Here is a 27,023-nt window from a genome sequence, read left to right on the forward strand (position 1 = left end):
ATATAATTAATAAATAATAATATATATCTATATATAATTAATAAATAAATATAACTGTGAAAAATATCTTAAGTGCTATAGAAAAAATAGAGCTAGGTAAAGATCAGAAATGTGGGAATGTATGTGAGATGATAGAGGCAGAATATGATATTAAATAGAGTGGTCAGGTTAGGCCTACTGAGAAGGTAAAATCCAAGAGACTTGAAACATGATGTTGTTGGCCATACGGGTATCTGGAATGTCCCAGGCAGATGGAATAACTCTACAAAGGCCAAGAGGGAGAGGTATGCCTAGAGGAGCATTCTAGGAGGGCAGTGTGAAAAGGGCTTGGTGGGTCATTGTAATAATTTTGGCTTTTTCTCTGAGTGAAATGTGAGTTTTAGGAGGCTTTGGGCAGAACACTATGATGAGCTGACCTAATTTCTTATGGGATCTCCCTGACTGCTTTGTGGAAAGTAAATTGTGTATGGCAAGGGTGGAAGCAGAACCACAAGATAGAAAACGATTATAATAATTCAAGCACAAGATGATGTTGATGTGGACCAGAGTGGTAGAGGTAGAGGAAGTGAAAAAGGTTTGAGTTTCCATACGTCTTGAGTATAGAGTTGGTAGGATAGAGGTCTCAGACAGGAATATAAATTTGGCATTCTTCAACATGTATGTTAGGATCTGAGACTAGAAGAGATTTACCAGGTAAGTATAGATAGAAAAGACCAGAATGTGGTTACTGGAGCACTTCCAAATCCAGAGATTAGGAAGAAGAGCAAAACCAAGCAAAGGAGACAGAGGGAGCAACTAGTAAGGGTAGGAGGAAAAGAGAGAAAGTGGTGTTCTGGAAGCCAACAGAAGTGTATCGGGGAAAGGGAAGGGAATCAACTGTCAAATGTTGCTGATAATTTAAAATAAGTGAACAAGCATTGAAAATTGACCATTGGATTAGCATTATAGAGATAATTGATTACCTTAATGCAAGAAGTTTTAGGAGTGGAAGAGGAAGGGAATAGTTAGAAATGGATTCAAAGACAATGCAAATAGGAACACCTGAGGGGCTCAGTGGTTGAAAGTCTGCCTTTGGCTCAGGTCGTGATCATGGGGTCCTGGAACTGAGTCCTGCATTGGGCTCCTGGCAGGGACCTTGCTTCTCCCTCTGCCTATGTCTTTGCCTCTCTCTGTGTCTCTCAAGAATAAATAAATAAAATATTTTAAAAAAGACAGTGGAAGTAGAGGGACTGGAGTAGTGACAACAGTCCATTTTTTCAAAGATTTTGCTGAAAACAGGTAATAAAGAAATGGAACTATACATGTTGAAGGAATGAGATCAAGAGAAATTTTATAATAGAATAATGTAATAAACCTTCATATCCTTCACATAGATTTAAGAACTGGGAGCACCTTACAGTATTTTACCTATTTTTCTGAAATATTTTAAAGTAGTTGCAGAAAAATAATTGCATCATGACATTCACCCCTAAATATTTCATTTTCCCTCTAAAAATAAGGATATTAAAAAACATGACCCTTGTAATACGTAATGAAATTACCAATAATTCCTGAATGCCTCTATTACCAAGTTTATATTCAAATATCTCTAGTTGTCCTCAATTGTCTTTCACATTTTTTTTGTTTTTGAACAAAAAATCAAATACAAATATTCACATTGCACTTGGTTACTATACTTCTTATCTTTTAAAATCTAGAACAGCTTCAATACTCTGCCCTCATTTTAAATTTTTTCATGACATTGATTTATAAAAGGCACTGGGTTAGTTGTCCTATGGAATACCTCAGAGGAAGAGAAGTTTGTGTATTTATGTTTCAAAAATTTTTAATTAAATGTTTTATTTTGTGATAATTAGACTCATATGTTGTAAGAAATAATACAGAGGGATCTCTGGTATATTTTTCCCAGTTTTCTCCAGTGGTAACAAATTGTAGAACTATAGCACAGTATCACATTAGGATATTTATAGTGATATGGCCAAGATACCTAACATGTCTATCACAAGGGTCCTTCATGTTTGTTTGTTTGTTTGTTTTGCCACATCTACTTGTCTTCAGTCCCCTTATCCTTATTAACTCCCTGGCAACCACTAGTCTCTTCTATAATTTTGTCATTTAAAAAATGTTATATAATTGGAATCCTACAATATGCAACTTTTTAGATTTTGTTTTTGTTTTTTTTTCCACTCAGCAAAATTCTCTGGCATTCATTCAGGTTGTTGCATATATCAAAAGTTGTTTTCAATTTTTTTTTCAGAAATTGCTGATGTATGTGTACTAACCCTTTCTCAGATATGTCATTTGCAAATATCTTCTCTCAGTCCATAGGTTGCCTTTTAGTTTTGTTGATTGTTTCCTTCACTGTATAGACGCTTTTTATTTTGATGTAGGCCCAGTAGTTTATTTTTGCATTTGTTTCCCTTGCCTCAGGGGATTTATCTAAAAAAAAGTTGCTATGGCTGATGTCAGAGACATTACAGCTTGTGCTCTCTTCTGGGATTTTTATGGTTTCAGGTCTCACGATTAGATCCTTAACCCATTTTGAGTTTATTTTGTGTATGGTTTAAGAAAGCATTCCAATTTCATTCTCTTGGATGTAGCTGTTGAGTTTTCCCAACACTATTTGTTGAAGAGACTGTCTTTTTCCCATTGGATGTTCTTGCTTCCTTTCTCAAAGATTAATTGACAATACGATTGTGGGTTTATTTCTGGGGTCTCTATTTTGTTCTATTGATCTATGTGTCTATTTTTGTGCTAGTACCATAATGTTTTGATTACTACAGCTTTGTAGTACATTTGAAATCTGGGATTATGATACCTCCAGTTTTATTCTTTATCAAGATTGCTTTGGTTATTCAGGGTTTTATTTGTTTCTACCCAAGTTTTGGGATTATTTGTTCTAGTTTTGTGAAAAATGCTGTTGGTATTTTGATAGAGATTACTTTAAATCTGTAGATTGTGGGATCCCTGGGTGGCGCAGCGGTTTAGCGCCTGCCTTTGGCCCAGGGCGCGATCCTGGAGACCCGGGATCGAATCCCACGTCGGGCTCCCGGTGCATGGAGCCTGCTCCTCCCTCTGCCTGTGTCTCTGCCTCTCTCTCTCATTCTGTGTGACTATCATAAATAAATAAAAATTTTAAAAAAAATCTGTAGATTGCTTTGAGTAGTATGAACATTTTAACAGTATTTGTTCTCCAAATCTATGGACACTTCACATATTTCCATTTCTGTGTATTATCTTCAATTTCTTTCATCAATGTTTTATAGTTTTCAGAGTACAGGTCTTTCACTTCCTTGGTTAAGTTTATTCCTTGGCAATTGTATATGGCCTAAATTGTTATTTTGTAGTGAGTTTCTTGTAGACAACATATGACTGGGTTATATTTTTAAATCCATTTTATTAATATCTGTCTTTTACAGGTATGTTTAGACAATTTACATTTAGTGTAATTATAAGTATTTTAGGGCTCAAGTCTGCCTTTCAGATGCCTTAATCAAAACATCTTTAAGAAGCTCTGGGAGATTGTTCATCATTATTCATAGACTCATGGGATTGTTAGAAGCATGGGATGACATGCACAGTTTGGAAACAATAGTAGGATAGAATAAGAGAATAAGAATAATAAAAGCTCTTATAATAAACTATCATTTATGAATTGGGAGGCAACTTTATTCCATGTCTCTATGTTTCAATATTGTTAAATGTTTGGAGCACACAAAATGTGCGTGGAGGAAATGACTCTTTAGAAGTTGAATAGTTTATTGTATTCATGTTTATTAAGCATCTTCTTTGTGCAAGACATTGTGCTAGGCAGGGGGTATACAATGATGAACAAGAGCACTAACAAATGCAAACTGCAAGAATGTAAAATATTAGTTTTGTTTTATATACTTATTATATACTATATTATTATACTTGTTTGCAAGTATACGGGTGGTACTAGTTTGGGCTACCATAACAAAGTACTGTTGTTGAGTGCCTTCAACAACAGAAACTTATTTTCTCACAGTTTTGGAGGCTAGAAGTCTGAGACAGAGGTGTTGGCAGGGTTGTTTTTTTTTTTTTCTAACGCTTCTCTCCTTGGCTTATAAATGACTGTTTTTCTCCTTATGTCTTCACATCATCTTCCCTCTGTACATATCTGTGTCCTTATTTTTGTTTCTTTCTTTTTTTCTGTCTTAAACAACACAAAAATTTCTTTTCTCACAGTTCTAGGGGTCAGAAGGCTGAGATCAAGGTGTTGGGAGGGTGAGTTTCTCCTGAGGTTTCCCTTATTGTTTTGTAAGATGGTCATGGTTTTCAGATGATTTTCCCTCTGTGTATGTCTGCCCAAATTTCCTCTTCTTTCCTCTTCCTTTCCTCTTCATACTGGATTGGACCCACGTTAATGATATCCTTATAACTTAGTTGCTTCTCTAGAGACCCTATCTCCAAATATAATCAGATTCTGATGTTCTATGGTTTAGGATGTTGACATGAATTTTGAGGGGACACAATTCAGTCAATAACATTTTTGGATTACATTATATACTTGATATTATATATTTTATATACAATATGCCAGTATGTACAATATTCCACGTATGCTTATATGTTTGTGTGTATGTTTCATATATGCATATCAGTATAAGTGAAATTATAATAATAAATATTGATTAGTTTGAAATACCTATATTTATTTGGTTTTTGTTTGAAAACAGAATCAAGTACCTATAAAAATTTTATTTTTTGGTTAATGGTCATTCTCTGAATAGATGATACTCCCTAAGGAGCTAATGTTAACTAGATATCCAATGCAGGTTAAATTTTCAAGTCTTATGTTCTTAGAAATTTCATTTTACTTAAAAACCACTTTGACCATTTCAATGTATTTTGTCCAAATTATGTTTTCAGTTTGCACATAAATGTTAATATCTTCATATTTCTATGAAGGTATGATGCCCATGAACATTTTTGGTTCATAATAAAATAAAAATCCCTAAAAGACACTTCACTATGAAAAATGTTTTCCTGTAAATATTTATAATCTGACCAAATCACTGAGTTTAGAATAGTGTTTAAAATTCGAGGAAAAAAATAAATGACTAAATTATATGGCGAAACCCTGGTAACTTAAATTCCTGTTATCCTAAAACATCCTCTCCCACATCCACATATGTATGCCTATATATTTTACTCAAAACAGTTTGCCATGGAATAAGCCTCAGTGAAAACATGATGATTGTAATATGAAATTGGTGGCAAAATCTTGGAGTATATTTTTTATTCATCTCAGTTGCATCCTTCTAATAGATCGAACTATTTAAAAATGCTGCTTTTTTTGGTTAAAAAACTTGAATTTTGGTAATTTTACAATAATTCACCCTAGAGGTACACAGATACACTTTGTTTATTGTCTTCTCTTGTCATAAGATGATATAAAAGTGATTCTTGTAACTAAGAATTTGTTTAATAGGGAGATTGACTTCAATCCTCCTGCCAATGTAAAGTTCCTAAAATGAGAGATGCATAGCCTTTTGGAACTGGAAGGGATTTTGCAAATCACCCATTCTGGTTTCCTGATTTTAAGAGGACAGGCAAAATCTGAGATCACTAGTGATTTTACTATCTAGATTCACAAATGTAAAATTTTGGTTAATGAGTAAAAATTAATTTTAAAGGCAAATGTACTAAATGTTGCTGTCATTCTTACCTGAGTATTCTAAAATGCAGATGTTCTTCCTACTTGCAAAGGGTTTTATTGATTTGGAAGGTGATTTCCCCTATGTGTGTATGCGTGTGTGTGCACATGCATGTGTATGTATGTGTATTTCTGAATTCAAAAGGAAAATTAAACTCTGTCAAGATCCAGTTCTTTTAAGTATTCTTCTAAAAACAATGCCAGACATACAAATTCCATTTTCCCAAAGTGTTATTATTATGTGGAATCTTGGTTGAAAATAGGTTACTTATTTGGCAGCAAGTGGGTCTTGGGTGTAGTTAACATGAGCAATAAAAAAACTTGTTTTTAGTTTAGCAATGTACCTTAACTTTTTCAAATTTCTGTATTTATTCACAAAGTATATCCTGGAGCCATTCAGGTGCTATATTAAGATGGTAGTGATATTTAGGATTATTTAGCGATTTCAGAAACACTGGTTTTTTGGTGAGTTGTGCTTTTTATTAATTCTTTGAATGGATGAAACTAGATCTGTCTATATATTATTTCTCACATACTATTTATGAAGCACAAGGAGTTGAGTAAGTTGACATGGACATGAGAGCTAAGATAAAACATTTTTACTAGACTTTTTGTTAATTCATAAGGATTAACAGTAACAATTTGGAAAATATTTCAGAGATTCTCTTAGCTAATTAAACTAAATACTAATGTGAATATGTAAAGTGAGTGATTATTAAAGCTGTTTATTGTGATGTTACATTCTGCACAATATGTTAAACTGTTCACCTAGAATCTAGATGTTGGCATGATGTAGCAACCAGAGAAGTTGTCTGAAGATTTTATTAAAAACATGGGTTGGGTTCAATGGGCTTATCAAAGCATTCATTTTGTTGGAGTGCTAGGAAAGACTGTAATATTTATGTGAACATTTATCTTTGCCTTAATTTGATTAGCATAGGAATCAAGCCATAAAAATTATTTGTTCATCTGTGTGCGCCATGTGCCAACAAGTCAGCACATTTGTTTCACTTTCAGGCCGACTGCTATCTGAGCATAAGGCATAGCTAATGGGAAGAGATGAAATCCCTTATTCTTTTTTCCAATTAAAATTTTAAGTCATACCACTAAAAATGTCCAACAGTGAAGTACTGTGATGTTTCAATAATTAAAAATTAAGACTTAAACTTTTCTCTGCCACATCCTATAGCTAAAATGTATATTGTGAACATATTAATGTCTCTATTATCAGCATACATCATTAGAAATAGATACATATAACTATTTTGTATTCTTTTAATTTTCAAAGTGAAATTCTTTTTAAAAGGAAAATGCCCCAATTTTACTTCAGCAGTTTCAGCATAGTTTTCATGAATGCTTTAATTTTGCTGGAAATATTTCTCACAAAAATTAACATCCAAAATAGATTCTAATGATTAAAATTTATGAATCTTAATCATTCTAGTTTTTCTTTTATTTGGGAGATGTATTGTTCCTATTTTTATAAAATGTTACTTTTAAGAATTTTAAAATAGAGATGAAACTACTTTAACTAATTTGATCCATTCAGAGAATTTCCCCGAGGAGAAATGGCGAGCCCTCCTGCCACCCGCTGCCATCAGCTTACCTGTTCTGCAGTGGTGTCCATGCATGCTGTCTCTGAGGAACCTGTCCCTTTGCCATCTTCTCCTTGAGTGCCGTGTGGCACAGTCATTCTCCACCTATTTAGCTTATGAAATTCTGACTTTTATGTCTTTTATGATAATGATAATACTTAGCACTCATATAACTCCTCTTCAAAGTGCTTTCTGAACATTTACTAATTAATTTTATATTAGTAAAACATGTGCTATGTATATGCTGCTCCTTAAGTAATAAATAATCCTATGACCCAAGTGGAGGCAAATTTAAAACTCTCATTTGTTGTGACTGAGGAACCAGTTGGGTCACCTGGATTGAGAAGGATAGTGAACCTTTTCTCAGCTTTGCATTTTGTGAATATGGAGACAAGTCTCTGCTCTTCTCACGCTCTAGAATCCACTTCCAAAGACTGTCGCAATTTATTGCTTTTTGGTGGAGGGCCAGTGGTTCTCCAAGTTCTAACCCTCCATTAGGACCTGAATTTTCTCCAATTTGTAATTGCCTTCAACTTCCTTCTATTCATATATTATCCTTTCATGAATTCCTCCATGAAATTTTGACTGCTGTCCTAATACTAGCACCCATTAAAATTTTTTTGTGCCCTAAAATCCAAAGGGTGTTGCTTTTTTATTAAAAATATATATGGGTGTAACAAGTAATCTTTCAAGTTTTGGATAGCATTCTCATTCTCAGCAGCCAATTTAGATGTTGGTGTGGAGACTACGTAGGACACATCCTAATGTTTAGCTAACTGGAAGAGAAAGAACTTACCAGAGGCCAGGGACCAGCAGCAAGGGAGAATCTAGTTATCTGGAATCTGGGACAGAAGGCTTCCTTATCATATGATCAAGTAAAATCATTGTTCTACCTATGCGACCTCCTCCTTCTCTCCCAAACATGTAAAGGGAAAGATAATCAGAGAAATCATATTTGCCTTAGAATGAAAAAGAACCATAATGGTAGTTCTTGTATCAGTTATTGGTAGGACCTTGATCAGACAAATATATTTGAATTCTTTAAAAATTTCCATTTTAATTGTATTTAAGCATTCCAGACTCTATGCTTCTGCATATGTTCTCAAAATATCCAGTATGTTCTCACTCTCATTTATCTTTGTAAATCCTACTCATTTTTTAAAAAGACTTATTTATTTGAGAGAGAGAAAGAGACAGAATGAGGGAGAGAATCTCCAGCAGACTCACCGCTGTTTGCAGAGCCCAATGATGTGGGGCTCAATCTCATGACTCTGAGATCATGACCTGAGCCAAAACCAAGAGTCAGATGCTGAACCAATTAAGTCACCCATGTGCAGAAAATGTGCGAGAGAGCTGGTTGACCTGTTGGAAACTGTGCCAGCCATTAGTAGCATGAGTTGAGTCTGAATCAGAGATAAAATAGGAACCCAGACCTCTGAGAGGACAGGTGTGGAGGGCTGATAATGCCTGCAGACCAGATGGGGCAACGTGCATCTTTGGAGAGGACAGTCTGGACAATGATGACTGCAGGGTCAGTCCCTTAGCCCCAATCCTTTGACACTAGGTAAAAGCTAGAATACCTGGAACTAAGATGATGGGAAAGACTATAGTAGCTTGCCTGATAAAACCCTAAGCTATCTAGGGAAACCCTGGATTGATTAAATCTACCAAGAAGAGAGTTTATAGTTACCACCACTAGGCAGGATGGGGGCTCGAAAGAGACATAATTAAGATTACTTTTGGTGGGGGGCATACTTCAGTTTATCACAAGAAAATATATCAGCTAGAGTAGCAAGTTTGAGTATGAGCTTAAATATTGAGGCAGCTTTTAAATTATAAAGAAAAGTTTCTAGAAAATTTTAGTTTTTAAGCAATGAGATGTTTAGAAGTATTAAGGAAAGACATAGGATAGTAGCTTTATGAAATTATATAGAACAAAGATGGCATAGAAAGAGGTTATAAGGAAGTTACAGCTCTAAGTTTCCTTTTAAATTCCATAATTTTATAGTCGGAAAGTGTCTTCCCTATCTATACACCTTACATCTGTGATAATGTATACTAGAACACTTTAAAAAATAAAGTATTTTTTTCTTGTTACAACTCTTATGTGTTCACTTTAAAAGTCATCGTTAAAAATAACCAACTATAGGATCGAAATGAGAAAGGTTTAAAAAGTAATTTTGAGGGACTCCTGGGTGGCTCAGGGATTTGAGCATCTGTATTTTGCTCAGGGCGTGATCCTGGAGTCCCGAGGATCGAGTCCCGCATCGGGCTCCCTGCATGGAGCCTGTTTCTCTCTCTGCTTATGTCTCTGCCTCTCTCTCTGTGTGAATAAATAAATAAAATCTTAAAAGGAAAGGAAGGATTGCTTAATTTTTTTGGCCTATTCATTTATAGCCACTATTAACACTTCATGTGAAAATTTAAAAATGAATATCCTTTAAAAGTAAGCATAAAATACATATTACGCACTTTCCTACCCAGTTGTCATATAGAAAACATTTAATGAAGGGAAGGTTAGGAAAGCCACAAAAGACAAAACATAAAAATATCTCAATGTTTAAAAGATACTTAGGTGACTAAGTATGGGGTGGCTCAGCTATTGAGCATTTGCCTTCAGCTCAGGGTGTGATCCTGGGATTGAGTCCCACATTGGGCTCACCCGCCCTGCCCACCCCGAGCCTGCTTCTCCCTCTGCCTCTCTCTTTGTGTCTCTCATGAGCAAATAAATAAAATCTTTTTTTTAAAAAGGCACTTAGGAAAGAGGAAAGATTATTGGTTTTTAAACATAATTACCCATTTTAGAAGACAGTGTTCTGTGTAAAAATTTTTATTTTCAATACCAAGAAAGATAGTTTAACAGGTAATCCTGTAATATATGCAATTCATAGTTTGAGAAATAGTATTTATGGAGTTTATTAATATATGTGTATACTCATTGATAATTCATATTTTAATCTATTTTTGTAAAAATTATCTAATAAAAACAAATATTAGTCAAATTCTCTATTTTTACCTGAGAATACTTTCTTTGATTTTTTTGTTAATGTACCTGATTATGGTTCTATGGATACATATATTTCCTTTAAGTTCCATAATTGTATATATTTGAAAATGTTTATATCTCTATGTCTCTGTATGTACCCAGCTGATGTGTTAGCACTATAACATTTTCTAACTCAGCCTGTACACTAGGAAAACGTTTTGAAAGAATTTTACCAAAGTTTAGATCAAATGCACTCTAGGTTTTTCTCCCAAATGTATTTTGATTTTAGAAGCCATAATAAAAAATAGGAGCATATACGATAAAATTCCCTATCACTACAATATCCATCTACTATGAGAAGAAATGTAATTTTATTTTAGTGACATTGAATTTTAATTTTCATTCATTCAATCCTTTGGCAAGCTTTCATGGAATGTCTGTTACTTGTTATGCATCATGATAGGAATTCTAAGATAAAAGTCAACTGGATTTTAATTTATTGAAAATTTAAATCCCACAAGGATTTTGTGGAAAGTTTCTGTATGTGTGTTGAATGTGTACATTTCATGAGAAAGCTATTACCTAACTGGTCATGAGGTCAATTGCTATATATTTTTGTCTTTTCAGTCCCAATGATTATATCATTCAATATTATTGAATTCCATAAGAAACCTAATGTGCAAATACACATACACAAATTTTGCTTTTTTAAATGTTTAAAACTTACCTGAGTAATTAAAATCCAGTATGTCAAAAAGTAGTATCCTATTGAACTTTTCCATATATACATAAGTATTGAAAATATATACTCATATATTGGTAAATATTTTCATTTAGTTGATGGATAATTTCATGTTTGCTTAACACAAACATTATCCTGAAGCATATTCTCGTAGATTCCATTACTTTGCCTAATTTTATTTGGTTCACTTTTAACTCATTTAGGAATTTTCAATTTTACTTTTGAAATTTAAGGACATATTTTAGAGGAGCATAATAAAAATCTTTTTTTGGAGGCAGGGTAAAGGAATCCTCTAATTAGAGAGCTCTTTTTCATGAGAGAGTTATTCTTATTTTCTATCTTTCTTAATGTTGCCACTGGGCAAGGTCCTACAACTATATGTCTCTACGCTGGCATTTATCCCCCAGATAATATGAAACTATGAAGAAATGAAAGCCATGCTTCTGGTTCTATAGAATTGGTGGAGAAGAAAGGAAGTCTTCATTTCAATCTCTGCCATTTAGGATAAATGTTACCATAAAATTAAGGGCATTTTATGCTGTGACTGATGTTTCCTGAGCCAAGTTTGGGCAAAAAAAAAAAAAAATGAAGTTACATTCAATTTATGTAAACCAAGTGTGACAAGTCTAATATAAAAATGTTTAGAGAAGGGATTGTAAAATCTTCAGGGTTTTAGAAAATAAAAGTTTCCTTTTCCTGAAGTGCTACAAACCAAATAGTAAGATTTCTTTTCTTTTTTTCTTTTCTTTTCTTTTCTTTTCTTTTCTTTTCTTTTCTTTTTTCTTTTCTTCTTTTCTTTTTTCTTTTCTTTTCTTTTCTTTCTTTTCTTTTTTCTTTTTTTCTTTTCTTTCTTTCTTTCTTTCTTTCTTTCTTTCTTTCTTTCTTTCTTTCTTTCTTTCTTTCTTTCTTCTTTTCTTTTTACCAGAATAATATAATTACATAGACTTTAACATCTGGAGAATAATTTTAAAGCTCTTTTTTTTAGTTGGTTCAGGTAGGTGGTATAAACATATTTTTGGAGCTAGTGTTGATTTTTAAAAAAATCTTTATTGCTTATGACTTTAAAAGTTCACTAAAATTTATATTTTATTAGATTGCTCTTACTCTCAAGAGTAGAAAGTGATATATTTAAGGTTGAAAAGATATAGGATTGCATTCCAGTCCATTTAAGTACCTAGAAAATGTCAGTGAAATCACCCCATGAAGGCATAAATCACAATGAGAGGTGCAAAAGCAGGATTTTTCAGGTGACCCATGATAAATACGAGTGAGTGGTATTGAGTTAGGACAATATTAAAACTAGAAAAGAAGTTTAGGAATTACAGATAGTGTGTGATTTAGTCAACCCCACGTACAGAGAAAGATACAGTAAGTTGAAACTATAGTAGAACACTGTCTCCAGCTGACTTATGGGAAACCCAGAAGTTTTTACCAGCAGCACTCAAACCTTCATCCTAAATTCCTTCTCAGCATCTGTTTTCATCGCAGTGACATATATATGGAAGCTTTTGTTTTCTTTCTTTTAGAGGCGGGACTTTGTTGGAGGCAGTGTCCAGAGGGAGTTCAGAGGAAGCATCAGGTCCTTAAGACTGTCATCTCTCAGGATTAGAGGAGTCAAGAACCAAAACAGAACATTTTATTATAATGAGGGGTTTGGTGAAATTTTAAAGAAAGGACGATTAGTAAAAGCCAAATATTCAAGAACTATCTTGAGACTCTGGACCCCATCAGAATCGTCTATTATGAAAAAGTGTGGCACAGGTTTGGGGGAAGACTGAGAAGCCACTCTTTCTGCCCCTATACAGACATTTCTATCATTCCTGAAGGTTAGAAGTTTAGGAAATCTCCAGAGAGGTAGCATTTGTGGCCTGGATGTGGAGATAGGTGTCATAGTGGTGAGACTATGAGTGGCTTTGTAGGCAATGTGGGCATATTCAAGCCTGGGAAAGAAAGGAAAACAGGGCAGCTTCTATGTGGTGCTTACAGATGGAAGCAGCATTGTTCAAAAAGGAGACATATGTGCTATATTGTCACACCAAGAGTGTAAATACATCTAGAGAGACATGAGGAAGACCATAAAGAAATTTGCTAAACCGAGTGTCATAATTTTGAAGGTATCAATTTGAGTTAGAGTCAGTGTGTATTTGTTGATAATAAGAGCTGTGATGAATACATAATAACATTTGAAAATCTAGATTATCAAAACATGGTGACTCTCAAAATGTAGAAGGCATTAGTGAGAATATGACTATCATTATAATGTAGAGGGAATTGTATTTAGATAGCCTCCTTCTTAGTTTGAAAACTCAGTTTGGAAAATAAAAATAATATGCCAAATTCAAATCATGCTGACGATTAGTTTCTAAAGGATAAATACAGATATTAGAGTCCAAAAAACTGCCTTGAGGTCTTTACTGCAATTTACCAGCTCTGTGATATCAGACATTTTGCTGAACTTCTCTGAACCTTATGTTCTTCCTCTTAAACATAGCTGAAATAATAATACCTCTCATGTGTTTATTAAGTGAAAGGCCTGGTGGTAAGCAAATGCTTCATAATATATATAACTTATAACTATTGTTATTGTCAGCTCATACTTTCAGTCAGTGGAGTATCAGTCATGTTTGCTTGGTCCCCTGTCATACATTATTTTCCAAAAAATTCCTGTGATAAAATAAATTTTTGCTTCTATGGTTTCCACTTATTACATAAAAACACCCTCAATGAAGTAGTAAAGTTCATGAGGAAATATTTGTAAATTCTGGATTACAATGAATTTTCTTAGCTGATAACTTCAAAATTGGTCAAGCGAAGAAACTGTGAATACATGTGTTTAACTGGGGTAACCCAGCAAATCTGCTGATGTGAGAGTATCCTAACAAAACTACTATCAGTAAAAACAGATATTCTTATAAAACTGTTACCTGAAGCAAGTTTTAACAGAAGAGAGTATGTTTTGGATAATATATAGACTTTACTAGTAGGGTAGGCCTAAAATGTTAACAACCACAGTTTCAATACATTTATGTTAGAATTCAGAAAAATTGTCTCTACTTCCTGGGTTCTACCCAAATGAGTTTTATGATCATGTAAGAAAAGCCCACTTCACAGTATTTTAGGAATGAATGCTTTATTTTTGTAAAAGAAAGTGACCCAGAGGTATTTCTATATGAACTAATTCTTTCCCCTACTAACTTAAGAAAAGCACTTTCCCTGATCTCTGTGTGTAAAAAGAGAGGTTTAATGTTAGTTTCATTTAAAGAGAAAATGTAGATGATTGGTAACAAGAGCATGTGAACTTTGAAGCTTTCACACTTTAATTTTTCCTGATCAGGTTTTGTCTGGCATGAATTCTGAAAAGGAGCTCAGTGTAGTCTGTTTTAAAAATAGATGGCCTTTATTTAATTACCCAGTTCCCCAGGAGGGAACTGAAATCTTTCACTTACTAGGATTGGAAATTTCATCTGGAAGAGGATTTTGCACTTTCCACTAAGGAGGGGCACATCTTTTTTTTTGACTCTGATTAGATCTTTAGAAAAAGACCTCTTGCTTAAAATTAAAATCCAAGATTAATATAAAAATAGGCCTTTAAAATGTATAGCCGCTGCGAAATAAATTACTCAGAGTTACTCTATTTTAAAATCTTTGTTCTTAGTTTTATATGGTCCATTTCTCATAATTTATTAAAATGTTCAGTTTACTTGAAGTAAACCCATGTGAAAAGAGAAATTATTGTCGAAGCCTTACAGCTAAGGAAATGGGAACACTGCCCATGGCCTACCATGTTCCTTCAACAGACCAGTATGACTGAAGGAATAGTAAAAGTGGCTGCTGAGAGGTGGTGTACAGGGATAGAGAGCTTTGGTCTGAGTCAGAGAACCAGCAATTGAGCTGTCTACTGCCATTTCCTACTGTGTGGGCGTGGTCACTTCAGTTCATGTCTGACATTTTACTTAGAGTTCAAACAACTTTTTAAAGGAACATGCTTGCTTCTTTAACTAAATATGACCATTAGATCATACCATGAGTCAAATTTGCTTCCTTATCCTTTTCTTTCCTAAAAAATAACAATATACAAAAATGTCTGATAATTTGAAAATACTATCCAATGCAAGGTCTTAGCAATTAGGCTAATAGTATCATTGCTGTTCATCAAATTTTTCTTTATACGGTTGTCTTCCAAAAATGTATCCATAAGGCTCTGACATCATGTTAAAGCTTCTTTTCAGTGTGGATGCCTGCAATAAAACCTGCTTTTAAAAATTATAAGTCTATGATAGTTTAGAAAGCTACGTGAAACAGGTTTAGGGAAAATCTGACATTTTCCCTGCCATGAGTCCAAAGATTTAAATATCTACTGATATCGAAGGGATTTACTGAATTTATCTCTTCTTAGCATATATTAGTGTTGTAAGTCTTAGTATTGGCTAATATATTTGATAGTTTTCTTTCCCTGTTGCCAATCAAGTAGAGAAACAGCTGACAGGAAACCTTGACCATTTTCCTTGACCAGTAGAACCAACACAGGAAAATAAGTTGTGATAATCATAAAAATGGAAATGTTTAGAATATTAAAAGATGCTTACTTCAAGACTTTTTCTATGAAAGCACTTCAAAAAATATATGTGTATATGTATATTATCCTCAAACTTATAGTTTAGGAAAATTACTAATTGCAAAAGAAATAGTACCAGATATTCTAATAGCACCATGCACACTAGAAATGTTTCTTAACAGTATTAACATTGCTCGGCAATTGTGCTAGATCTATAAAAATTCAAATGAAAACAATTGTTAAAATATTAATTTGGATTATGAACAGGGAAAAATTTGCTTTTTCTGCTATCTACAATGATATATACTTTTTAAAAAAGTTTTATATATTTCTTTCAAGGGCTTTTTTCTGAATGATCCAAGAATTATTCATTGCTCTCCCTTACAATGCCTGAGGATCGTAAGGGAATTGTTTTGTATCAGAGATGTGAAAAATAATACACATACAGGAAAATACATAAAACACACGTGTGCAACTTACTGACTTACTACAAAGCAAATATCTATAGAAGTTTGCTAACAAGCCAGCGGTGCTCTGTCTATCCCTTCTTAGATTCAGTTCTACCCAGCTCCCCTAAAGGTGAACATTGTTTATAGTTTTTGGTAATAGATTCCTTGATTTTTTTGAAAACAGTTTTTCATGAGTAAAAATGAATGCTTAAACAATACAGTTGAAAAGCATATAAATGGAATAGTATGCATTTTGTTTTTAACAACTAGCTTCTTTTAACTTTGTGTTTTTAAGGTTCATCTTTGTTAAGTGTGACTCTAGTTTATTTTTTAGGGCTGTAGGATAGTCCATTGTATGAATATAACAGAATTTACTTATTCATTCCCCTGCTGATGGCCATTTGGTTGTTGCCCCTATTTGGGCTACTATGAATAATGCTGCTTTTGATGTAGGAATGAATTAGGGGCTAGGCAGGGAAAGATAAGGGAAACGCCCAGAGTCAGGATCTTACCCATCCAAAGAAAACTGAGATAAGACAGTAAAAACAAAAAATAAACCTGTATCCCTAGCTCCAAAATGTTAGATCATATCCACCTTTAATGGCAACTAACTAATCACAGAAATCCCAGATGTAGAGAAATGTTATGGACCAGATAATAACCAGAGAGAAGGGAACATTCTGTGCTCATGATATTTACAAAAAAATAAAACAAAACAAAAAACCTTGTTTGTTACAAGTCTACCCTGTTTGTTCTAAATATCCACCCGGATATTGACAAGAAATTTACCAACTTCCCTGGTCAGTTTCCTATAAAAAACAGACAATAAAAGCCCTCAGTGGCAACCCTGTAGGGACCGCTCTCACTTTTGAGAGATTTCTCTGTATCTTTGCTCATTGTCTGTTGTCCACGAGATTCATTCTGCGACTCTGTGAGACAAGAACCAAGCTCTCCCATATCACTTTGAATATTCCTCCTTATGTGCCCTCTTTTCTAACATACTCACTTTGGAGTAGAATTGCTAAATCATAAGATATACATATGATATACTTTATTGGATAATGCCAATTTCCCCTTGTTAAACTGCTGATATTAAGACAGTTTACACTATGCCATCCTTGCCAGTTTTTTAATTTGTTAGACTTTCAATTTTTATCCATTGGTGTGTTGTGCTATATTATAACGGCTTTATTATTTTATTTTCCTTATTTCTAATAAGATGGAACCCTTTTTATTGCATTTATTGGCCATTCAGATTTTTTTTTCTGATGTACCTAATCTTCTGTCCATTTTTTTATTATTTGGTGTTACTTACTGATTTGTAGTGGTCCTTATACATTTTAGATATGAGCTATATTTTAGTTATATGTACTACAAATATCTTCCCTCAGTCATTTTCCCTTTATTCTTTAACAGTGTCTTTTGAATTACAAAATGTTCTTAATTTAATAAAATCAGATTTAACATTTTCTTTAAGTCTCTTTTGTTATGATACTAAATATAATTTTTCATCTTAAGACATCAGGATATTTCTTGAGGTTATCAAAGTATTTCCTTATGTTCCAGAAGCTACATTTCCTATTTTTTCTTCCAGTCATCCAAAATGATTTTGTCCCCTACTTCCCTGAAAGTGTAACACCATCAAATTGATATTTCCAATATCAGACTCTTCTCTGAGCTACAGATATATATTTTAGTTGTTTGCCTAATCTGATTGCTTGTACATTTCAAAAGTAACATTTTCAGAATGAAACTTTTTTTAAAAAATGGTTTTATTTATTTATTTGAGAGAGAGAGAGAGAGTGTGTGTGTGTGTGTGTTTGTGCAAGCGAAAGGAGGAGGGACAGAGTGGGAGTGGCAGAGACAAGGGAGAAGGATAAACAGATTCCACAATCAGTTTGGAGCCTAAAGGGGTTCACTTGGGGGCTTGACCCAGGGCTCAATTTCACAGCCCTGAGATCATGACCTGAGCCAAAATCAATAATCAGAGGCTTAACAAACAGAGGCCACCCAGGTGCCCCAGAAAGAAACTCCTAATTCCCCATCCTCAAACTGGGTTCTCCTCCCAAATTATCCTTTCATTGTTCAGGCTCAAAATCTTGATCATTCTCTTTCCCTCAGCTCCTAAATCTAGTCTAAAGCTAATTTCTGCTGTTTCTTTCTACAAATATTTCCCAAATTTCAAGTATTTTTCAGCATCTTCATTCACCATTAGCTCCTCAATGCAAGTAAGCCATCATTTTCGCTGGATTATTGCAAGAGTCTTGTGACTTGTATCCCTTCTTATACTATGTCCTGTTGTAGTTCTTTCTCTTAGAGTAGTCATATTAATCTTTGGAAAATGGAAATTTGATCGTATAAGGCAGCTGAACAGCCAAGCCTTCAGAGTTAACTTGGCAGTGCTCTTTTTGTAGAACCAATGAAATAAAGTATGCCTCTTCAGAATTTACATGAGGAAAAACAAGAAGTTTGCACTACAATGCATGTAGTTATTCTGATACCCAGGTGTTATGATTCTCCCCAAAATCTTATCCTCAAATTAGAATAAAATAAAAACTTCTTTGTACGGCCTGTGTGCCTATTTCTTCAACTTCTTTAACACAAGTTTCTCTTTCAATAGCTTTGGTCCAACCACATTGACTTCTTACTGTTCCTCAAACTCACAAAATTGTCACCTTAGGATTTACATACTTGCTTGTTTATCTGCCTGGCTTGGTCTTTCTTAGAAGTTGCCTTAACTAGCTCAGAATAATGCCTGGCACATTATAATCACTCAAAATATTTTTAGAGGCACCTGGATGGCTGAGTTGGTTAAGTGTCTGCCTTTGGCTCAGGTAATAATTTCACAGTCCTAGGATCAAGCCACACATCGGCTCCCTGCTAAGTGGAGAGTCTGCTTCTGGTCTCCTTTCTCCCCCACTCATGCTTGTTTTCTCTCTCAAATAAGTAAATAAAATCTAAAAAAAAAAAAAAAAAAAAAAAAAAAACCTATTGGTAAATGAATGACTGGTTAGATGGATGAATTTTGTAGGGAAACTCCTTTTATTAATGTATCATCTGATTTTTATTGCATTAGTAATTTCAGTCTAATTTGTATTATTGGAGGTTAAAGGTTGGCGTTGCTCTGGAAAATGCCCTGAGATTCCTGTTTGCATTTTGAATTCCTGTTTCATTCAGTTGCTTTTTTTCCTCCAAAATGGATTTCTACTTCACTTGATTTTTGATCGGTTTGATTTCTTTACTATAGATGATTTGTATCATGGTTGTGCACCAGATTAAACAAACAATGTCCCAAAGCTTTGCAGCTCCTTGTTCTCTCAGAGATCTTATGCTACCTCAAAACTATTTCCTTATTGAAGGTAGAATATTAGCCTGGAAGGGACCATGGAAATCATCCTTTTTTAAGCCTGACCCATTGTAGAAATCCTCCAAAACACTTCTGTAGGTGATCATCCAGCTTCTGCCTAAGTATTTCTCTTGACATGGGAACTGTTCCTTCAAAAGACAATGGATTCTTAAAAAAAAAAAAGATTTTATTTATTTATTCATGAGAGACACAATGAGAGGCAGAGGGAAAGGCAGGCTCCATGCAGGAAGCCCAGTAAGGGACTTGATCTTGGGACTTCAGGGTCACACCCTGAGCCGAAGGCAGATGCTTACCCGCCGAGCCACCCAGGCATTCCAGGACAACTGATTCTTATAGAAATGAATCACTAGAAGTATGCAGGGAAATTACCTGTTTTCCCCATAGGATATTAATCAAACTGATTGACTAGAAATGAGAAAGACTGTGTTTTGGGATTTGGATTATGTGGACATATGAAAAGTATAAAAATACCCCACCTATTTTGGATCTGTTGGAAGTGTTTAATGTTTAGCAAACTGGAAAATATGAATTAAATTCTGTAAATGAGAGTCTGCGACAGATTTAGATAGATAATCTAAGAAGTTTTTTGCTCCATTCTCATATAAACTACAGAGTAATTATTAATTATGGCAAATCAATGTTCTGGGAGACTCGCTTGTTTTTTAAAGATTTTATTTATTCATGAGAGACACACAGAGAGAGGCAGAGACATAGGCAGAGGGAGAAGTAGACTCTTCTCAGGAAGCCCGATGTCAGACTTGATCCCAGGCCCTGGGATCATGCCCTGAGCCAAAGGCAGATGCTCAATTGCTGGAGCCACCCAGGCATCTCCTCACTTTTTTTAGATATTTAAGATATTTCCCCTGAATCTTCTAGGACCACACCCCTTTTTTGTTATTCTGTAATGAATATCCTACTCTTTATTATTGCATCCATCAAGTTTTATTGTATGTTTATCAAAACCACCATTCTCTGGGTGTCTTAAGTGTAGGTACTATGTCTTATTTATCTTAATTTTATTAGTGTCTGGTAAACAGTCTAGAACATATTAGGGTTCAATAAATTTGTTAAAAGAATGATCTACACACTGCAATTAAGCCCTCCAAGTAGTGCAAAAAACAGCCAATTGTTTGCTCTAAACTTTCTTGGATAATTCTCTTTTCATTAGTTCTGCTCACTGTTTTAAACCCAATAGGATTCAGTTTGAACATCAAATATTCACATTGTTTGCCTATTTTTTTTTTTTTTTTTTTTTTACTGGTTAGTCTGTGTTTTCTATATGCTGAACAGAGTTTTCCTGATAGTAATAACTTTTTCTGGCAGTGAATTAGGATACTAGAAAGTTTTTGCCGGAGTTTCCAGAATGATTTTTTTAAGAACTGAAAGAATTTATGAATTACCACTCTTCCCACAAATATCCAAAATTGTTCTCATGGAGTTACTTAGGTCTCAGAGAAGTTGAACCCATCAGTACTTTAAAAATAAATAAATAAATAAATAAATAAATAAATAAATAAAAAAGAAGCTCTTAAATGGGTATTCTGGTATTCAAATATCTCTTCATAAAAATTAACATATTTTTAAAATAATATTTTATTTTCAATAAACTGAGTTTGTTTTATTTTGCTAAATAAGTACTTTATATAGCTTTCAAAATATAGGAACAAATAAAAATATGTTTATGATTACGTGAGGGCATGTACACACACACACACCCCAACACACCCATACACAAAACACACTTTCTTTGAGGCTTACTCAAAATTACCAGTTTAATGTTGTCCTCACAGGGTAAAGCCAGGGAGTGTCAAGCTGGACGCTTGTCTCAGTTATAGGACTTGATTATAAGGCAGCAGAAAGTGCCAAGCCTTTAAATTCTACTTAGCAGTTAGTTCTCTTGTAGGAGAACCAATTAAGTAAATTGTTTTGAATTGTCCTTCATAAATTATAACTTCCATGAATACTTAGGTGGGAAAATAGTTTTAAAAGAGTTTATTTGAAATAAGGTGTATTGATAATTTGTACATTTCATCAAACTGGTTAAATTTTCAACTTCTTTTCCTTAAAAGTAAATGATTTCTCTGTAGATCTGTTTAGCAATTTACATGAGGAAATACAAGAAGTTTGCATCATAACACATGTTGTAGTTCTGATACCCAAATGTTATGGTAGCTTCTAGAAGGAGGAAGCCCTGACACATAGATGGTCATGTGTAACCAAGCTTCAGTTAATGCTAAAATCCCATAAAAATTCAGTTACATTCACAATTCAGACTACATAAATTGCTGTGCCATTAAATTTTAATGGATTTGTTTTCTTTTGTAAAGTGTGTGTAAGGGAGACAAAGGGAGAAAGAAAGAGGAAGAGAGAGAAATGTTCCTTTTCTACAATAATTTTATTGAAATTACACTAATCTTTCTCTTTGCAAAACAATTCTTCATATATGACTGAAAATTCATTACTTGGATTTAGCTATTGAGGATCCTTAAATTCTCAAAAATAACTTGCACTGGGTGATCTTTAGTTCTTAAGATTACTCCTATTTAGTTGTTCAAAATCACTGCATAGTTATAAGTCAGCTGAGAAGGTTGTGTTGTTGTATTTCATCAGTTTATGGAGGAAATAAATTCCTTTTTTCATAGAGATGAGGGATATTTTTAATACAAGTCATCATAAAATCATAATTCATGGAGTCTTAGTTGAGGAATGACTATTTTAGCTTTGCTCTTAAATGCCTGAAATTTATCAGTTCCTATGGGAGTGTGTTTTTATAGGATAATTAAGATTGCTGTAGGGATTCTAGGACTTATACCACTTGTAGAACATTGAGTAAACAGAAATTTCAAGTAAATAGTATTTTTCTTGCCTCTTGCTGTTCTTTCTGTCTTGAAAGTTATCCTGCCACTTTTTCCCTTGTGAGTTTCTCTATTTTGCCCACTTCTCAGTTTCAGTGAGACTTTTTGGGGAATACTCCTCTAACCCTGCAGACTCATCCAGAGTCCTCTAATGTTTAACTCGCAGGGTACCGGTTTTTCTCACTACTCGCCTTATCACAACTGCTATAAAATTGTTACCTCTGTAGCTAGTTTACATGTTACCCCTGGCACAAACCATGATACTAGGCAGCATTCATATAGCTTTCTTGACAAAACATAAAATCCAGAGTAATAAAGAACAGATAGTGTTGATGAAACCATATCTATGTAGTAACAGGATGTTAAAATAGGGAACTGTCAGTTTCTTTAGCAGCCGAAAAGGAAAGTCTTGGAATTTTAGATGTACACCTGCATACAGACTTTGCCACAAAGATGCATTTATTGTGCTAGACCCCAGTTTTTTCAGTTATCCAGTCACGGTAGGCTGTCACTCGAGTGTACACTCCTGGCTTATCTGGCAGACCACATCGGTCCCCCCAGCTTACTATCCCCACGAGGAACCAAAGCCGCCGTGAGTCCTCTTGAACCAGTGGGCCACCCGAGTCACCCTGAGGGAAACACAATGATTAATTGCTTAAGTGTGAGACAACCAAAAGTATTAAGGAGTTTATTTCTATGTCAGCAGAAGTCACATCCATTATGACAGTAAATAAATTTAGTCTAACATTCCCTATTGAGACATTATACAAAGTTGAAATACTATACCAATTTTCAAGTGAAAATGACCAAAATCCTTCAAGACCACATGTTGTTCCTTCAGCAAATGTGAGAAGATGAGAAGCACGTTTACCACTGTCCTCAGTTGCCTGGCTGAGTGCTTCCCATATCCCAGACGTTACCTCCTTTGGGAAGCCTTCCCTGGCCTGTATCTTCCTCCCCACTGTCACCCCTACTAGCTTTGGGCTGGATTAGTTTTTCATTGCCAGTGCTCCCATATCTTGTGTACATCTCTTTCCCTTCTGTATTATTTTTTACAAGCACCTCATGTGACTGTTTGAACTTACTCCCTTGTACCAGTTCCCCTCGTGGCATCTGTGCATTGCTGCAAAACTCACGGCTTGTAGAATACTTGCTAATTGTCTGCTTTTTTGGCTTCTCTATGAGGCCTGCCAGGGAAGGCCTACCCATTCTGGACACTGCTGTGTCCTAAACTTCTATCTCATTGGTGATGCTAAGGAAATATTTGTTGGATGAATGAGTCTTCAGAAGTCTCACTTATCTTCCTTTTCATAGTCCTGCATGGTGTCTGGGGCATAGTATATTATCAAAAAATATTCTTTGATGAATAATGAAAAAGACATTTATATGGCAATGAGTAAAACATTCCTTATGAAATACCTACTAACCAATTATAATAAACTAACCAGCAAATATTTTAATGCAGTAATCTAGATGGGGAGACAAATTTAGTCTGTTTGACATACTGCATGGTAGGTTAAGTCTGTGGGTTCTGGAGTTAGAGAGCCTGGGTTGGAATCCTCCGCTTATCAGCCATATGAACTTCAGTAAGCTAGCTCTCTCTCTCTCTCTCTTTTTTAAATTGAGGTTCAATTTGCCAACATATAGTATAACACCCAGTGCTCAGCTCTCTCTGCCTTGGTTTCCTCATCTGCAAATAATGCTTCTATAAATGAGTTTTACACACACAACACTTTCAGTGCAACCTGGTATATGGTCTGTACTAATAAAAGTTAGCTTTTACCACGTGTGAGTTTAGAATAGTTTGCTGTTTGCTGTTCATTTGACTATGCTTTTAGCTAGCTTTTCATACCTACTTAATTACTGGTCTAGATGGGGAGAAGGGTCAGTGTGTGAATCACCATGGCAAGCACTGCATAGAGATGATTGGCAAGCAGATGTTAAACTAAGAGGGACACATAATTTTCCTGTATCTGGACAGCTTCACTGCCTGATTGAGCAGACATGTGAGCTTGTGTTCTGTCTTCTAGACTATAGCTTTCATGAATGCAAGGACTACATTGTTATGTTGGCACAGTATCTGGTGTATAGAAAGTAATTCATACATTTTCTCTGAATGAATGAATGAATGAATGAATGGGTGGATGAACTGAAACAAGTGTGATCTCATAAGCCCTTTTGTAAACTGTGATTTCTTTTTGAGGCACAAACTCTATGTATTGTTGTATTTCAGTGAAAATTATTGAGGTCTGGAGTGGAACACACAGGGGAAGTTTCATGATAAATTAGGGCTTGATCTGGACTTGAAGGGAAGAGCAGAATATGTGTATGAAGGTGGAAAGGGGCATCTTGAGTGAAGCATGAGTAACACTCTTTTATCTTTCAGGTGTTTCCTTAAGTCAATCTAGTTAATGTTTTTAGTAGAACCAGAATCGTCAGCGTACAGGTATGTTGCTTATTTGGTAAGTTTTTTTGAAAATCACTATGAAATTTGAGAATTTGTTGATACAGAGCTAGCAATAAAAAAGAAACAGAAAGTGGAACAAGAAGTGTTCTCTATCACAAAGACATCTCCACTTAAAGGGAAAAGGTCAATGGGTATTTACTGGTATTTTCAAAATTGATAAACAATTCCCCTCCATTTACACAACCTTGCAGTCAATAAAGATGTTTAATTTTGGGAAAATGCCCATATATTGGGATCTTTGAGAAAACTGTGGAAGAGTTACTTCTTATCTACTTTTTCAAGAATGTGAGCACTAAATAAAAAACTCAGTAATGTTTGAGGAAAGAATAAACCTGATTTTTCTGCATACAATCTGCCCCCCAAAACAGCAGCAGATTCCTCAAGAAAAGATTAATTTTTCTAAATTTCTAGAAATGTAATTTCTTATAGTAAGTAGTTGTTGCTGTTACAATATGGAGTTTCAGATTTAGGATTAAAATCTACTAAAAGACATAAACACGTTAATTGTTTAGATAATATAATTAAAATGTTAGTATTAAAATGCTATTCTGGGCAGCCCAGGTGGCTCAGCAGTTTAGTGCCGCCCTCAGCCCAGGGTGTGATCTTGGAGACCTGCGATCCAGACCCATGTCAGGCTCCCTGCATGGAGCCTTCTTCTCCCTCTGCCTGTGTCTCTCTCTCTCTCTCTTTCTGTGTGTCTCTCATGACTAAATAAATAAAATCTTAAAAAAAATAAAATGCTATTCTAATTACTTTAAGATTTCATAATTATTTGCATTTTTATGTTTGGTTGAAAATGACAGGCTAGATCTAAATAGTTTCCCACCCCCATTTATGCTGTTTTACAGTTATGGGAACTGTTGTGACTATAGTAACTAAGCTTTTTGTGTACATTTTTTTATCCTCAAGGTGCTGATATTCAGGTTTTATTTATATTTTAAAATCAATTATTGTCTATGACTCTCAGGGGACTGATTAATTTATTTAAACCTTTATAGTGTTTGAAAGTTTGAGATTGAATTTTTTTTTTTCAGAGATTGAAATTACATCAGTGGTCATGGTCTAGGTTAACAACAGGAAAAATAGCTGAGATGACTGAGATTTCTATGTTTTTTAGCACAGGCCTGGCTAAAGTTCAGTACTATTATTATCCCCATTTTACAGATAAAAAAATTTGTCATAGAGGTTAAGGAATTCAATGCAGTTCTGTCCTGTTCTTGAACTTGGGTGGTTAACACTCTGGAATTTGGTTTCTCAAAATTGGTGTTCAATAACCACAGCAACAAAAATTGGTGTTCAACTGCATAAGAGAATTTTAACTCTAAAATCTAGTTACCAAGTTTTTAGAGGATCAAGGCTGTGTATTATAATTATGTTACCTCTATGCCTATCACAGTATCACATGCTAGTAAGTACTTACAAACTTGGATAATGATGTGATAATATTGTCATGAACTTACCCGGCATGCATCCACTCCACCTTGAGGTAGGCCAGCACAGAGCATTCCAGGCCTGACAGCTCCATTATAACTAGTTGGTGCATTACATACATCATTACTTATTATTCTGACCCGTGCTTGCTGTAGATCTGAAACTGTGTTACCTGTGAAGTATAAAAACAGAAATAAAATGGATAAATTAATAACCATATGATAAATATGTGAATGAATAAATGTATCCCAAACACTATTTCTTATTCAGCAAAGGAAGCTATGGAAGATATAAGTAGGAGTTTCTTGTCAGGAGAGATTCCTATAGTAGAGTAGAATAACTCCTTTACACAGGTCAATTTTATTTTTTTCCTTTAGCTTTGCCATGCCGTGCCCCTTAGAACCTGAGAGCAAAATAAAACTGCTGTTTTAAGATCTACTAGTAGCATTTAAATTATTCACTGACTGACTTTGAATTGGGAAATTAACACATCGAATAACCTTTAATCTAACAATGAAAGAGAAACCAGTTGGATTTCAAGGCTAGAGAACTGATTTATTTTATATTGATGTTCCTTCAAAGGAGCACTGCCATTTTTGTGATTGGCACAAATTTTATCTATTAAACTAAATTTTTTGGGTCATGAAAACACAGTGAAATATTTTCTAGGACAACTAAGGCTTCATATTACTCCTTGGAGACATAATCTACAACATGAGCTGAAGCATGTGGAAATTGTTAATGCAATCCTTCCACACCCTGGCTGATATTCTTATTTTCACCATGGCCCTATTTGTTCTTTCACATTGCCCTCATTTTTATTCCTATTTTATTCCTTCAATAAACAAGGGTGGGCAATGCACATGTAGAGTTTCTTGCTTTAGAGGCAAGATTCA

At 34.5% G+C, this 27,023-nt stretch overlaps 2 protein-coding genes across 2 annotated transcripts in view; both read right to left on the reverse strand.

The window, feature by feature from the left end:
* Window positions 1-7,342, reverse strand: part of LOC129521369 (transmembrane protease serine 11C-like) — a 55,768-nt gene extending 48,426 nt beyond the window's left edge. The window contains exon 1 of the mRNA XM_055342710.1: window positions 7,287-7,342. Coding sequence (XP_055198685.1) covers window positions 7,287-7,342 — 56 coding nt within the window. The remainder of the gene's footprint in view (window positions 1-7,286) is intronic.
* A 15,354-nt stretch (window positions 7,343-22,696) lies between these two features.
* Window positions 22,697-27,023, reverse strand: part of TMPRSS11D (transmembrane serine protease 11D) — a 57,424-nt gene continuing 53,097 nt past the window's right edge. Inside the window, exons 9-10 of the mRNA XM_055342469.1 lie at window positions 26,157-26,299; window positions 22,697-22,858 (exon numbers count right to left, since the gene is read on the reverse strand). Coding sequence (XP_055198444.1) covers window positions 22,697-22,858; window positions 26,157-26,299 — 305 coding nt within the window. The remainder of the gene's footprint in view (window positions 22,859-26,156; window positions 26,300-27,023) is intronic.

This window comes from Nyctereutes procyonoides, unplaced genomic scaffold (assembly GCF_905146905.1).
Source record: "Nyctereutes procyonoides isolate TBG_1078 unplaced genomic scaffold, NYPRO_anot_genome, whole genome shotgun sequence".
Taxonomy (NCBI): domain Eukaryota; kingdom Metazoa; phylum Chordata; class Mammalia; order Carnivora; family Canidae; genus Nyctereutes; species Nyctereutes procyonoides.